This window comes from Limanda limanda, chromosome 23 (genome assembly GCF_963576545.1).
Source record: "Limanda limanda chromosome 23, fLimLim1.1, whole genome shotgun sequence".
Taxonomy (NCBI): Eukaryota; Metazoa; Chordata; class Actinopteri; order Pleuronectiformes; family Pleuronectidae; genus Limanda; species Limanda limanda.
The window spans coordinates 6,936,047-6,950,600 of NC_083658.1; the positions used below are offsets into that span (position 1 = coordinate 6,936,047).

Sequence of the window (14,554 nt, forward strand, 5' to 3'; positions counted from 1 at the left end):
TTACTAATAATAGCTCATTATTTTCTGGGTGGCTTTTTCAGGTTTGACTGAAAACAGGATGCACGATGACTTGTTGGAAACAGACTGCGTACGAATAAAAAAATATTTTATTGGGGGAAATTTGGCTCCAAACGTTGAAGCTCTAATTAAGATGATCAGTGAAAGTAATTTACATGGCAGCTTCCACAATCTGTGTTGCCTCTAATAATATTAAAATGGCATAATTAGCGTGCAAATGCAAACGTTGTCGCTGTCGCCGCTCTGCCACATCCTGTCTGAGTAATAAAGTCTCCTGCGACTGAAGGGAACAAAATTTTTAGAGCAAAACAGTTTAGTGCAGCCACTTTAATCAGATTACAGTCGTCTGACGACTTTGTGTTTTCATACAAATTAAAGGATAATGTTAACTAAGAGATTTGATTACTGCTGCATATTAATAACTGTAATGTCATAATAGAAAAGTTTGCTCACAACATTCTCTCCTCGTGTTTAACACTGTTTCTGACCTCCGACACTTTAATTCAAAACTTAGATCTCTCCTGATTCTGTTTCTATGTTGCTTTTCGATTACTCCTCCTCTGAATCATCTCTCTCCACGTTCAGCAGGGAGCTCATTTCTCTCCTCAGCACAACCTTCATAACTCAAAGAAAGAAGTGACATTTGTCAACCTTATTTTCTGCTGCTGCGCTCTGAGCTTTGCTGCTGCTTATTATGTTACTGATCTAGAAAATAACGCTTCACGTTGCAGTATTGCTTTTGGATTTTGCTCCATAACGGAGCATCAGCCAGACGGCTGAATGCAGATGTGTTTAATATTTGCTGGCTGCTTCCACCGTGAAATCCTTTGTGTTTGTTTCCCTTTCCAGATGAAAGGCTGCCAATGAGAGAATGCTACGATAAGTACCAGCCATGGCTGCCCATCGAATCATCAGAGTAACAAACAACAACCACGTCCTCCCTCGCTGCAAGTCGGAGGGGACACTCATCGACCTCAGTGAAGGGGTCACCGGGGCCAGTCTCAACGATGTCAAAGGTCAGTGTTTCCATCACGTATTGTCCAAGTATTGTTTCAATTTGTCAATATTGATAGAATTGAAACAATCTGTTTTAATTATTTAAATTAATCATAACCCTATTTTTGTTCTTGGCTCTTTCACTTCAGCGATTGAATTAGCGCTTTGTTTACATGCTCTATATACGCCAATGAGGCGGGCTAAAAATAGGATATTATGCCGCTCATCTGCTCATACATTTAACCAGTGATCTGTAAATGTTGTTGCTGCTTTCAGATGGTGATGTTGATGATAATCTGCCAGTGACAGAATAAGTGCACTTGTCTAAAATAGGTCCAAACAAGCTACAAACACTCTGCAATCAAGACAAATAGAAGACTATGATTAATAGTTTAATGAGATAAAATTGTGATGTGGTCTGATGTCTTTTTTCCTTTCCAGTGCCTTCTCCCAGTGCCTTAAGGCTGGACACTTCCTCCTCCTTTGGAGCTGCACAGGAAGTGGTTGCCATCAAGGATTATTGCCCCAACAGCTTCACCACACTGAAATTCTCCAAAGGCGATCGGCTCTATGTGCTGGACACATCAGGGGGAGAGTGGTGGTACGCCCACAACAACACGGAGATGGGCTACATCCCAGCCGCCTACGTCCAAGCGGTCAACTTCAGGAACTCCTCGCTTAGCGACAGTGGGATGATCGACAGTCTCGGGGAAGGATATGAGGATGGGTCAAAGGAGTTTGGGGGTTTGGGGGAGTGGACAGGCGTGACCCTTAGACCCTCCCCGATTTACAACAACAGCACCTTCTCTGCGAACCCACTTATCTGTTCTTTAGATCAAAATTGCAAAGATGTGGGTCTAAGGAACTCAGCAGACCTTATTCTGTTCGACGGTTTGGCCTCACCATCATCTTGCTCCAACTTCAACACTAGCTCAATGAATGGGTTCAGCAGCTGCCATGTTAACACCACCACCCCCACCAGCCCAAACCAGGAAGTTGTACCAAACCTCCACAGGGATAATCCGTTTTTCAGGAGTAAACGTTCTCATAGTCTCTCAGAACTGTCTGTTCTGCAGGCACAGTCTGATCCAACCTTACCGTCTTCGGGATTCTTCACGGGCCTTAAGGCTCCTTCACCAGAGCAGTTTCAGAGCAGGGAGGATTTTAGGACTGCTTGGTTAAACCACAGGAAGCTCGCCAGGTCTTGTCACGACCTCCAGTCTCTGGGCCAAAGTCCCGGGTGGGGCCAGACACAGCCGGTGGAAACCAACATAGTGTGCATGTTGGACAGTAATGGAGGAGTTGTTCAGCTTCCAGACACCCATATCAGCGTGCACATCCCCGAGGGTCACGTCAGCAATGGAGAACACCAGCAGATCTCCATGAAAGCCTTACTGGACCCTCCACTGGAGCTTAACACCGACCTCTGCTCCACTTTGAGCCCTGTGGTGGAGATAAAGCTCAGCAACATGGAGACCAAGTCCTTCATCACGCTGGAGATGAAGGTAGCAGTAACTGTGAAGAAAGACACTTGTCACACTGCTGAAGTCCTTTGTGTTCGGAGCGATTGCAAAGAGGGGCCTTACACACCGATTCCTAATGCTTACATTTACAAAGAAACAGTCCAGGTGCAGCTGGACAGCTTAGAACCCTGCATGTATATTGCTGTTGTTGCTCAGTCCCAGTATCTCAGCCACAATATGACTGTTTGGGACCATGTGCAAAGGAAAGTAACTTTGGGTGTTTATGGACCCAAGCACATCCACCCGTCTTTCAAGACAGTCGTGGCCATGTTTGGACACGACTGTGCCCCCAAGACCTTGTTGGTGAGCGAGGTGGGCCGGCAGGCCAGTTCAACTCCACCAGTGGCCCTTCAGCTGTGGGGGAAGCACCAGTATGTGTTGGGTTATCCTCAGGACCTCCAGGTGGGATTGTATTCCAACATGTCCAACTACCAGGTGAAGGCGAGTGAAGGCGCTGGCCTGATTCGGGGATTTCAGGTCAAACTGGGGAAGGTCAGCAGGCTCCAATACATGATAACATCACACAACCCCGACAGCATCTCAGACTTCACTCTCAGGGTTCAAGTCAAGGACGCCCTGGACTGTATTATCACCCAGTTCTGTGTCCAAACGCCACAGCCACCACCAAAGACTGGAGCGAGGACATCCAGTCAGAGAAGGTTCTTGAAAAAGAAAGAGGTGGATAAGATTGTCCTCTCACCACTGGCTGTCACCTCCAAATACCCAAAGTTTCAGGACCGTTGCATAACCAGCCTGAAATTTGGGAAGTTGATTAAAACGGTGATCAGGCAGCACAAGAGCACTTATTTGTTGGAGTACAAGAAAGGGGATGTTATTGCTTTGCTCAGTGAGGAGAAAATCAAACTGCGAGGGCAGCTGCGGACCAAGGAGTGGTACATTGGATACTATCAGGGGAAGATGGGTCTTGTCCATGCCAAAAACGTTTTGGTTCTGGGCAAGGTCAAGCCCATTTATTGGTGTGGGCCAGACCTGACGACCACCATTCTACTGGAGCAGATCCTGAAGCCTTGCAAGTTTCTTACGTACATTTATGCAACTGTGAGGACGGTTTTAATGGAGAATGTGGGAAACTGGAGAGCGTTTGCAGACGCCCTGGGGTACGGGAATTTGCCGTTGAATTATTTTTGCCGGACAGAGCTGGACAACGAGCCAGAGCGGGTGGCGTCAGTTCTAGAGAAACTCAAAGAAGAGTGTATCAACATGGAGAACAAGGAGAGGAAGTCATTCCAGAGGGAACTCATGATGGTAAGAAGAAAGTGTTTTGTTCAGTCATTTTTAAGTTTTAGTCACAATGTTTTAAACCTGAGCATTACAAATATTTTCTGGCATTGGTAACAAGCAATTACCACAAAAGAATTCCACAGACTCGGCATAAGCCTTTAATTTTGATTCTTTGACTTGAAAGAAATCCCTTTGTATTTTCTCCCATATTGTGTTGCACCTAAAACAAACCAGTTGTATTATTTAGACGTCTAATCTTTGTCTTTTGGCTTAGAAATGCCGAAGGAAAACAGAAAGGGCAACTGTTTTACAACTGTGTTAAGAATGTCGTTAAGCAAGGCACTAATAGTCGCTTCCTATTTCCCTTATGTTCTTCCTCTTAATCTCCACTGTTATTTAGGCAGCACAAAGTTTTTATCTAAAGGTTGAAACCATAAACATGAGCTTTAAAATGTTGACATTGTGGCTGAGGGACTGTCCTTAGTCAATAGACAAAGCATGGGGTGCTGACTTGTTTTTATGTGGGCTCTTACGACCAAATGAAGTCTATCATCTTATCTTATCATCTTTACTTGCCTGTGCTAAACGTGGAAACGATGGATTGAAATTTAAATTACATTCACACACATTCATGAAGCTGGATAAAGATAATATTTGCATGTAGCTGCAATTGTCATGAAAGAAAATTGATTTTCTTTTCCTGTATCCTCCCAACTGTTACAAGCATTTACGTCCCAGATAAATATAAAGACGTTAAAATGTTATTCCGTGACCCTGCCGCTGACACTTAAATGATTTACATTATGAAGCAAGCAAGAGACAACTTCTATCAGTGTCTCTCAGCTGGTCGTTGCGTCATTAGTTGAGCCTTGCTGAAGCTAAAAAGAACAAAAATCCAATTTCCCATACAGATAGAGTCGCCCTGAGCCTGATTTATCAGTGCACTGTAACCATGATGAGTACAAAGAGAAGGTGACACGGTAGTGGACTTAAACTTAATCTTAAAGTCAAAACCCATCCTGTTCCAATGTGGTGTATATTTAGGGGGTTAATCTACAGGCTGTGATTGTCTCTGGGAGTTCTTGAATATTGAATAATGAAACTTGACTCACTGGATCCCTGAAATAATTCCAGCATCCAATGTGACACAATCTGATTTGAATCTTCACGTTCTCATACCCGAATGCTAAACAACTTGTGTTCAGCCCGAGGCGGCTCATAGCGGGAACAGCCATCACATGAATAATGAGGGGCAGGAGGGCTGCGGGAGAAAAGCCTATAAAGGAAAAAGCACATGAATAAAATTTAACATCTGGAGTTGGAGGGAAAACAACTTTGTCAAACGGACACACACAGGCCTCGGTGTGTTTTTCTTCTCCGACAGCGCTGGCACCCTGAGGGGAAGAAAAAACTGTCCTGAGACATTCCCCTCGTTAGACACCATTATTCAAAAAGTACTTTAACAAAATACATTTTCCCACTGCTGTTTATCCAGGCAGCGTTGATGAAGCGTGCGTTGACATGCTCATTGTGGCCACGGGTTCGAGCTGGCAGCGTCAGCAGCAGCTGGGGGTAAAGTGCCTTTCTAAACAGTAGCTGTGAAGATAAATGAGAGTGGCACTTATTTGCTGTTCACACTGTTGCTCGGAACAATCCACAGGCGGCTGCCCCCTCCCCCTGTTTCTAAGTCATGTGACCTCCCCCTTAATCTCACCGAGTCTAAAGCTAAAGAGGGAAGCTTTTATGTTTCATAAAAAAGCTTTTATTCTGGCGACCACGTACTCCTCCTGCAGAGGCTCTTTATCCTGCAGTATGCTTTACTGTCTCCTATCTGGTTTCATCCTTGACTCAGCCAAGTTCCGTTTTGCTGATATTTGCAAGAAAGTGAAACAAGGACACACTTGTATAGATACAGAGAATCCCCCGAACACCATTAAGAATGCCACTGGTCCAAGAAAGGAAATCCATGCCTTTACTTTTCACCATTGTTTCTTATTTGTAGTTCTCAGTGTTCGTTACGTTCTATAGTGAGTTTGTTTTGGACAGGGATTATTACTGATACACAGATAAAACAATTGTGTGAAATGAGATTGCTTAAGTTTAAAAATGCTCCATTTTTATAATATGGATGAAGCCTCACTGATTAAATCCGCCACCCACACGAGGCAGAGCACCATTTCCACCTTGAAAGGGCTGCAAAAGTGGCTTCAGATGTTCTTTATTGAAGCAGTGAACGAGGTAGAAAGTTGTGTTGTTGACCTTGATGGAAGAATCGTCCACATAGTGGTACAATTTTCGAGGACATGCAGCAAACGTTGGACCAGAACATGGTTTCTACTTGTATTAAATGTAACCCTTGTATAATGTTCCCTGGCTGAATGCAGCCACAGATAAAAAAGACTGGCGTTGCGTCTAACCTTGAATTATTGTGACATTTGCCTTCAGAATTTACTCTGGTAATACATTTGCAATTTGTATGTATCTACGTGATAGTGATGATTTTTTTGCTTTGTTTTGAACTGATTTTCTCTCCTGGATTTCCAGACAACTCTAAAATCCATTTTCTCTTGCTGTGAAAAAGTCACTGCTCAGCTAGTTGTTGTATTTCACCTATTCCAAACCATTTTGTGAAAGTGTTTTTGTGTCTATCTGTGAGTCCTGTAACATTCTCCCCATAGATCACTAAATTGCCATCAAGCTGCTACAGCAAGTTTCAGTGAGTCATACTGAATCACGGCAAAAAGTTTTCCTCAACAACAAAACAGCCCATTTTATATAATTCTTACTCGGTAAAATATTTACACACTGAGAACCTCAGGCTTTAATCCACGATTAGCAAACAAGGCCTTCATTGTTTCCTCTTAATAATGTGGCTTTTATCTGCTCGACCCGAATCCAAACTACTCTGCAAAATGTTAAAAATAAGTGTCTAGTTCAAGAACAGAGGACAAACATTGTAATAAAAGAGCCAAACCACTTGCATTAGTTAGTTGGGGAGAGGTGTTGGTTAAAGAGGGGATGGACCATTCTACTCTAAAGTGGACAAATTGAACAAAGTGATCTTCCTCACCTCATTACGCTGATTTAATTAATTTGTTTAGCCCCGGGTTGTTAGCTGATCTTTTCAGATAACAACAACAATACAGACAATTCTCTGTGTCTTTGGCTGTGAAGCCTTCGTGTCCTCATCTAGGACATTAGGAAGGAGTGGACTGTTTGTTAATATGGACGAGATGCCAGCCTCTAAAAGTGAAGCCAAAGCATATTGATCGCCCGCCTGCTGGCTGGCTGTAGTATTGATTGATTCTGAAGTTTGGTTTTTGATTGATAATTAAATGATAATAATATTAAAATGGGGTGAATTGTCAGGTGAGACTTCGATACTGCGGCAGGACCACAATGTCTCCACATACCCTGATGGTGGAAAAAACGCTAGGATTTGTTGTATTCAGTAAAAGTACAAACGTCAAAACACAGTTGACACTTTAAGCAACAAGCTTAACTTGTCGTAAGCGAAAAGGAATAAAAGTAAAAGCTTTTGCCCGGCGTAGAATTTTAATTTAAGTTCTTCTCAAAGAGAGAGATGCTGCACTTGAGATTTAATGAAGCATCTCAGTCTGGAACATAAACAAAAATGAAGTGTTGTAGTAGAACAAGCCCTGTTCAGCGTCAGAGCCCCCCCCCCCCCCCCCCCCCCCCTCTCAGCCACACTACAGCAGACAGGTGTTCCCATGTGAAATGCGAGCAGCCATTGATCAGGACCGAGCTGGAGGCCAGGCGGGGCATCCGACACCGCCCCGGCAGATCTTTTAACGCGGTGGCTCCAGTTACTAGGCAGAGGACCAAATGAGAAAGACATCTCTTGTGCTTGTCTGTGGCTGAAAGGCCAGGAGAGTGTCGTTTAATAATAGATCCACGCAGAGAGGGGAGGTGAATCACTCCGGCCGAGGCCGTATCAATCCCCTGCTCGTAGACCCCCCTCCACAACCAAGGCCTTTAACTTTAACCCACAGCAGCTCCGAAAATTAGACTTCTTCATAAATGTATACAGCTTCGTCAATCTTCTGGGACAGCCAATAAATAAACAGCATGTTAATTTTGTGATGATTATTTAACAGCCAGGCTGATTATTCCGACCTGGCTGCTGCAGGTTTGCTCGACCATGAAACAAAAGATCATCCGCGGCCGATCAGACAGAGCAAGGAGAGTTAGGGCTGAGATTGTTAAATTGATAAAACAGCCAAGTTCAAACTGCATGAAGGACTTTTCTAAGTAATCTGACTTTTTCTTGCTGCGGAGCAAAGCTGTTCAACAACTGATTTAGAGTTCGACCACAACAGCAGCAGGTCGAGCATTTAAAGTTTATAGTTTAAATACAGAGCTGTGGTGTGTCAGCGAAATGGACGATGATGAATGGGGTTGCTTTTCTTCTTCTATTCATTTAGTGAGTTTTGGTTTTTTGAGTTTAATTTGTCTCCTGACTGTTCTCGCCCCTTTATTATGCACACTCGTCTCTAGACTGTTAATTAAGCCGTTTGTTGAAACATGAAGAACATCACTTTTAATTCCCACCCTGAATCCTAATGTTGGCTCAAGCCCGCCAGTGCTTTTTCCTTTCTTACAAACACTGAATTATTTCTACAAGTTGTGGGAGTTTAAAGGTGTTTGTTTGAAGAGTTGATTTCCCTGCCGCCTGATGATTCTTTACCCTTCAGATATTTCTTCCTCTGGGCTATTTTTTGTTATTGCCTTTTTCAGAAGTAGCATCGGATTTTCTGAGGTCAATTCTCAGACACTCAACACTTGACATTGGTTCAACTCCCACATTAGCACATAGCTACTCACATTAGGCCTTTTCAAACTCCGCAGGAACAAGAGCTAGATGAATTATAAATCTGCATTATGCACATCTGCCTCTCATAACAACAATTTAAGATGTGCCAATCATGCATTTGAACAAATAGTCAGTTAAGACTTATTCATCCAGCAATAATTGTACATATATGGGGTGTTGCTGTCCATATGTAAATACATCAAAATACATTGTTCATTAATACAGCGATCACATACAACTGCATTTAAAAAAATTAAGTCTAAAAGGACATTTTGATGCCCCATATTTTCCTCCTTTTCCTCTCTTTTTGTTTTCTACCTGTCACTATCATTATCCACCCTGCTCCCCCCCCCCCATCTCCCTCCTCCCTGTTGAGTATTGTGGAAGCGAGGCTCATTTAGCTGACAGCGGGCCGGTCAGCTGTCAGCTCTGTCTGTCCGTCTGCTCCCGGCGTCCTGCGTGTCGCCGCTATCTCCTGTTTTTCAGACACTGTCGTCTTTTACGGAGCAGCTGGTTTTCTATTAATAGACCAGAATCATCTTGTTGGTTAACAATGTGGAAACATCGACCAAAACCAGGCAACAGACAGGGGACGGCATAATGCCTGTGCAGCTGTAACTCAAATTGTTGGCACTCTGGTTTTTTTATGGGGAAAACAACACGATTCAAGTTGTTATTGTTTTTGATATTATTGGTTTCAAGATGCATCAGAACTTCTAAACACCAGTATTTTGGTACCACAGGAGTCTATTTCTGTTTCCCCCACTATAAACAACAGAATATCTCTTAACCAGTAAAATAAAGTAAATTCTTATGTAGATGGTAAAATTGTATATTCTCCAAAACACTCCCAACAGAAACGAATATTCCCTGATTTCCATTTATATGACTCCAACTGGAACTGAAGCATCAACTGGCGAAGTGTCCTTGTGCGTGATGGTGACCCTTCATTACCATCTGGTGCAGCTTTTAGTCTCAGAGGCTGACAACACTTTTCTAATGACTGTGCCTACGTGCGCTTCCTGAACCCCTGACCTTTATTTTGAAGCAAAAACTCCTTCCTGTTTCTCATTGAGTCACCTGCCTTTAATCCCTTCCGGCTTAAAGGGCACATCTCCTGATTTGCATTTGAAGACATCATGCTCATCTCCGAGAAAGCAGGCGGCTCAAGTATGTGTGTGTGTGTGTGTGTGGATAGCTTGGCCCGGCTCTATATTTAGCCTGAAACCTGTGTTTGAAGCCTGAATCAGCAGACGTCACAGTATCACAATGGAAGGCCAAAGTGCTCGACAGCCAGGTGGTGGCGAGAGATAGAGCAGGAGGGAGGGAGAGAGAGAGGTGAATATAGATTTACAAAAAGCTGAAATGATAAATTATTTTCAGCTTATATGAAAGAATAAATCGAACATTACGTTTTTTGGACCTGCAGTATACAAACGTGTAGAGTCAAGGTTTAAATATTCTGATGACACCTCACACACTGATGTACGAGGCTAAAATATCCATCTATAATTCACTATTCACTGCCATTTAAAGTATTTTCTACATGCCATTTACAGCAAAGCATGTAAATGTGTAGAATTCTACATAAATGACAGAAATTGCCCGATACCATCTTAAAGCACATTCAATTCAATGGATTCAATCATCAGGTTTTCTTGTCATTGTATTCCTTAAGCTTGTTTTCCTAGTGTGTCATTGTAGTTCATTATAATCTGTTACTGTGTTCACATATTGTTGCTCCCCATGAATTTGAACTTGATAGATGGAGAGAAATCAGCTAAAAAGGTGGTTCTTTTTGATTCAGATTAGAGTGGTTGGGTCATAGGAGACTGCGTGAGTGTGTCTGTGTGTGTTTGTGTGTGTGTGTGTGTGTTTGTGTGCCAGTCTGCTTTGAAGCGGCAGCTGACAGACAGAGAGGCTGAAGCTGTTGAAACCACTCGAGCTCAATTAAATTAAGTTGAGGCTCCACTGGTGAAGGAAGAGCAGAATCTATTTGATTTACACTTTGCATTTTTTTGGGGCATGGCACCGAACACTTATTTTTTTAGTGCTTCTAAACCCTGGTATCGCTGAAATTATTCATGAAAGCAAAGAACTTGAAATTAATCAAAAGCAGATGTGATAAGAGATGCTTTTTAAAAAACATTGTCCTCATTGATGTCTGTGGAGATGGAACCCAGAGATCAGCATTTTCTTTAAAAATAATATTCCAAAAGCAGAAAATGATTGGAAATTATATAAAAGATGAGAGCAGCTCCATTCAAACTGAATAAGATCTCTTAACATGTGCCGGTCAGCGTTAGATGAATTCTTGGACAAGTATTATGAATTTGCCTGATTTATGGATTTATGATTTATGGATGTTTGTGTGGATTTGAGTTATCAGTGGTAAGAAGGGATGAATCACATTGTGTTGCGTTCAGGATTCATCTTTTTTTTGTTTATTCTCTGGCTGAAGGCCGCTAAGACAAATCGCCTCTGAAGTCCTCGGTGATGAGGAGTTTCACGCACCACTGAACTCAACATACATCCGTCCTGATGAAGCCATTAATAAGCCGAGTGGGCGCTGTGGGGGGGGAACTGACGTCACCCTGGGGCTTTAAAGCTGCCGTTGCGAAGCCTAGAGCTCGGCATTGTGTCGTGCGCCATCTTGGAGTTTTGTAACCAGAAGTAATCATATTTAGAAGAGCAGGAGGTGGAATTAATTGTTTTAGGTTTTCGTTTGAAAATGCATCCACCTTGCCACGAATAGGCCTGCAGTCCACACTTTCCCAAGTTTTGGAAATTTGAAACACCTTGTTTTTCCAGGCTTCATGGGGTAAAAATTTCCTCAATTTCAAAATAAAGTCTGCATAGGAAGAATTGTAATTTCAATTCTCACCTCTCCGGCTAATTATCATTAATTTATTCTGTTTAAAATCATGACCTCTCTGAGATTAGTTGTTTATCTTTCAACTAGTCCCAAAGGCAGAAAAGCAAACATAAATACGTCAGGTGCTCTTGTTACAGAGAGGAAGAGTCTTCCTCTGAGAAACAGTGGGTGAATCTAATCCTTAACCCTCTCCTGTGAGCCGCTGCGTCCCTCAGGCTGCCGCTGTGAATACGCTCTTACTCATCTAACCTGAATAAATCAAGGTTAAAAAATACAGGGCATTAACAAAAGCGGCTGAGTGGAAAATACGATGTAGGCAAGAGACGCACGGCGGCCGCTGAGGTGTTTCATTTCACTGGAGAATAACTAGTGTTTGTGTGTGTGTGTGTGTATGTGTGGCCACGAGGAGATGGGATTTTTGGTTTCCAGCGAGCAGGGGATTTCATCTACTGCAGATTCTCACATCTTGGAACACGCACATATACGTACACAAGCTTCAAAGTGCTGCATCGTCCTGTGGTGATACCTCTCAGCTTCTCTGCAGGGGGGAGGGGGGGGGGGGGGTTTCTTTGCTGCAAGCCTCAAGGAAACGGACACTCTCTCTTTCTTGGGGATCTTAGGCTTTTATCTACACTTCTTTGTTTTACGCCCTGTCCACACTAATGCAGATGTTTTGTAGAAAAGGTGTTTTCTTACCAAAGGGGACTAAAAGTGCTTGTGCGGATGGAGATAAATTTAGTTTTCTAACCCAGTTTTAAAGTGAAAACTCTGAATCACACCTCTTCTCATTGTCTACATACATATTGTTCTGCCATATCATAAATTCAAGCTTTCTGTAATCCAAACCTCACTCCTCTGCTGCCTGCTCTCTCCTCCACCTGCCAGGCGCTGCTGAAGATGGACTGCCAGGGTCTGGTTGCCCGGTTGGTCATGGATTTCGTCCTGTTGACCACAGCGGTAGAGGTGGCGGCGCGGTGGAGGGAACTGGCTGAGAAACTGGCCCGAGTGTCCAGGCAGCAGATGGAGGCGTACGAGGCGCCACACCGCGACAAGAACGGACTTTTGGACAACGAGGTGAGAAGGCGGGGATAGAATTATACAATGGTTTATGAAAAAACATTCCTGGATCCACTTTCTGATCCGGATCTGCCCCAAAATGTTATGGTTTCTTCCCTGACCTGCACCACATCCTTCTACTAACTAAATAAATCTTCTTCTTTCCTTTTCTCTGACTGCCACCCGACTCCTTCAGTCCATGTGGAAGCCCGCCTACGACTTCCTCCTGACGTGGGCCGCCCACGTCGGCGACAGCTACCGAGACGTGATCCAGGAGCTCCACGTCGGCCTGGACAAGATGAGGAACCCCATCACCAAGAGGTGGAAGCACCTCACCGGCGCCCTCATCCTCGTCAACTGCCTCGACACACTCCGCAGTGCCGCCTTCTGCCCGACCGGGTACGGAGACTTTGCTGTCTGAGGGTTTGCTTCCAGGTGGGGAATCTCATCTCCTGAGGATTTTATTCTCCAGCTTGTGAGCGACGACGTGGAAACTCAGTGTTGCTTTTACTCATTAGGGGAGTAAATCTATAGTGGACACCTTCAGGACACAAAGTTTGGGACGGACATCAGAGATTTAACCATTGATAGGCACATCCTGGTCTTTTGGATCAGTACTGATGCAACACTGTAAAAAACGCCAATGGACGATTTCTGGCTCGGCGATGAGAAAATATAGGATCTGCCTCTTTCTCTCTTTTCTGCCTCTTACTAAATTTTTCAGCTTCCTCTCCTTCTACCTCACCCTTTTTCTTTATCCATGTATCTCTCCTTCTCCTGTCTCTATCTCTCCATTGATGTAAAATTTTGTTAGATTTTCTGTGTTCGGACCTCAGGACATCAGAGACCTCAACCACTGCTGTACATAACCAGACGGACCGTGACCTCTGACCTTTTCCTCATCTTTGAAAGTTGATTTGATTGCCTGCCCTGTCAAACTTTAAACAAAAACTAATTTCCCCTCCAGTCCTAATCATCTGTTTCTGCTAGGCTGCCATCTGCTGGCCAAGCATATGATTTTAAAAATGTTTTCATACATTCACACATTGAGAACTTTCAACACTGATTTTCTTGCCAAAAACATTTTTAATTGATTAATCCAAAATACTAATAAATATTTGAACAGGTTAATTTAAGAAAATGTATATTACCATGACAACTAGATAATTATTATCGTACATTTATTTTTGTACCTATTTATATCTCTGACGTCTATAGAGTAAATCAAATAATTTTTATTGTGGCTTCAGTGTACGATGTAAACCCTGCTTCCTCCATGTTAGTGGATGGGACAAGTCAAAATATACCTCATATATATTTGTCTCAAACACGGTTCCTGTTTTCTGATAATTTTGGTTTTAATTTGTTGTTTGGTGACGTAAAAAAGGGAAGTAACATCTTGATTGACAGCTGTCTGACTCGCAATTGGTCGAGCGAGTGCATCTGAGGGACCTTGACACTGTGACTTGACTCCACGATCACCGTTTGGCTTTAAGTTTGGAGGAAGTGGAGTTCGACTTCCTCTTTATTGAGTTCTCTGATTTAGGAGGAAAAGGCCACGCCTACAGGAATCCTCCCATTCCTGCACCAAAAATACCTCATCCACTCCTCTAACCTCTAACTTAGTTTTCACACACCACTGAATATCTGTTTTTCTTTAATTTCTCCATCCCCCCCATGACCCTTCCTCCCTTCGACCCTCAATCCATCCCACCTGCATCATCTCAGCTTCCCTCCCGTCTCTACTGTGCAGTTAATAATTCTGAGTCCACTTCTTCATTTGCCTGGTGTCTGGTGAAAACGACACAGAAATGATCCAGTTTTCGTTGAATTTGTATTTTACGGAGCCTTTTGATTTTATCGTCTCTGCATGAATAGTCAGCTTAGACGCGCTCAATGTTTTGGGATTTTCTTTGTTTGTCTGATTCGTTTCCTTTCCTGTTTGTTTTGTGGCTGCTGCTGTGTTTCTGTATCTGTTTGTTTCCTGAACCTGATCTGTACAGACAACGT

The 14,554-nt window shown here is 43.2% G+C and overlaps 1 protein-coding gene across 1 annotated transcript; it reads left to right on the forward strand.

The window, feature by feature from the left end:
• The first annotated feature begins 910 nt into the window (after positions 1–910).
• Positions 911–12,965, forward strand: sh3bp4a (SH3-domain binding protein 4a). Its single transcript, XM_061067255.1, has 4 exons — positions 911–1,034; positions 1,456–3,803; positions 12,374–12,562; positions 12,741–12,965. The coding sequence occupies exons 1-4, from the start codon at positions 911–913 to the stop codon at positions 12,963–12,965; spliced, it is 2,886 nt and encodes a 961-aa protein (XP_060923238.1).
• The last annotated feature ends 1,589 nt before the right edge of the window (positions 12,966–14,554 follow it).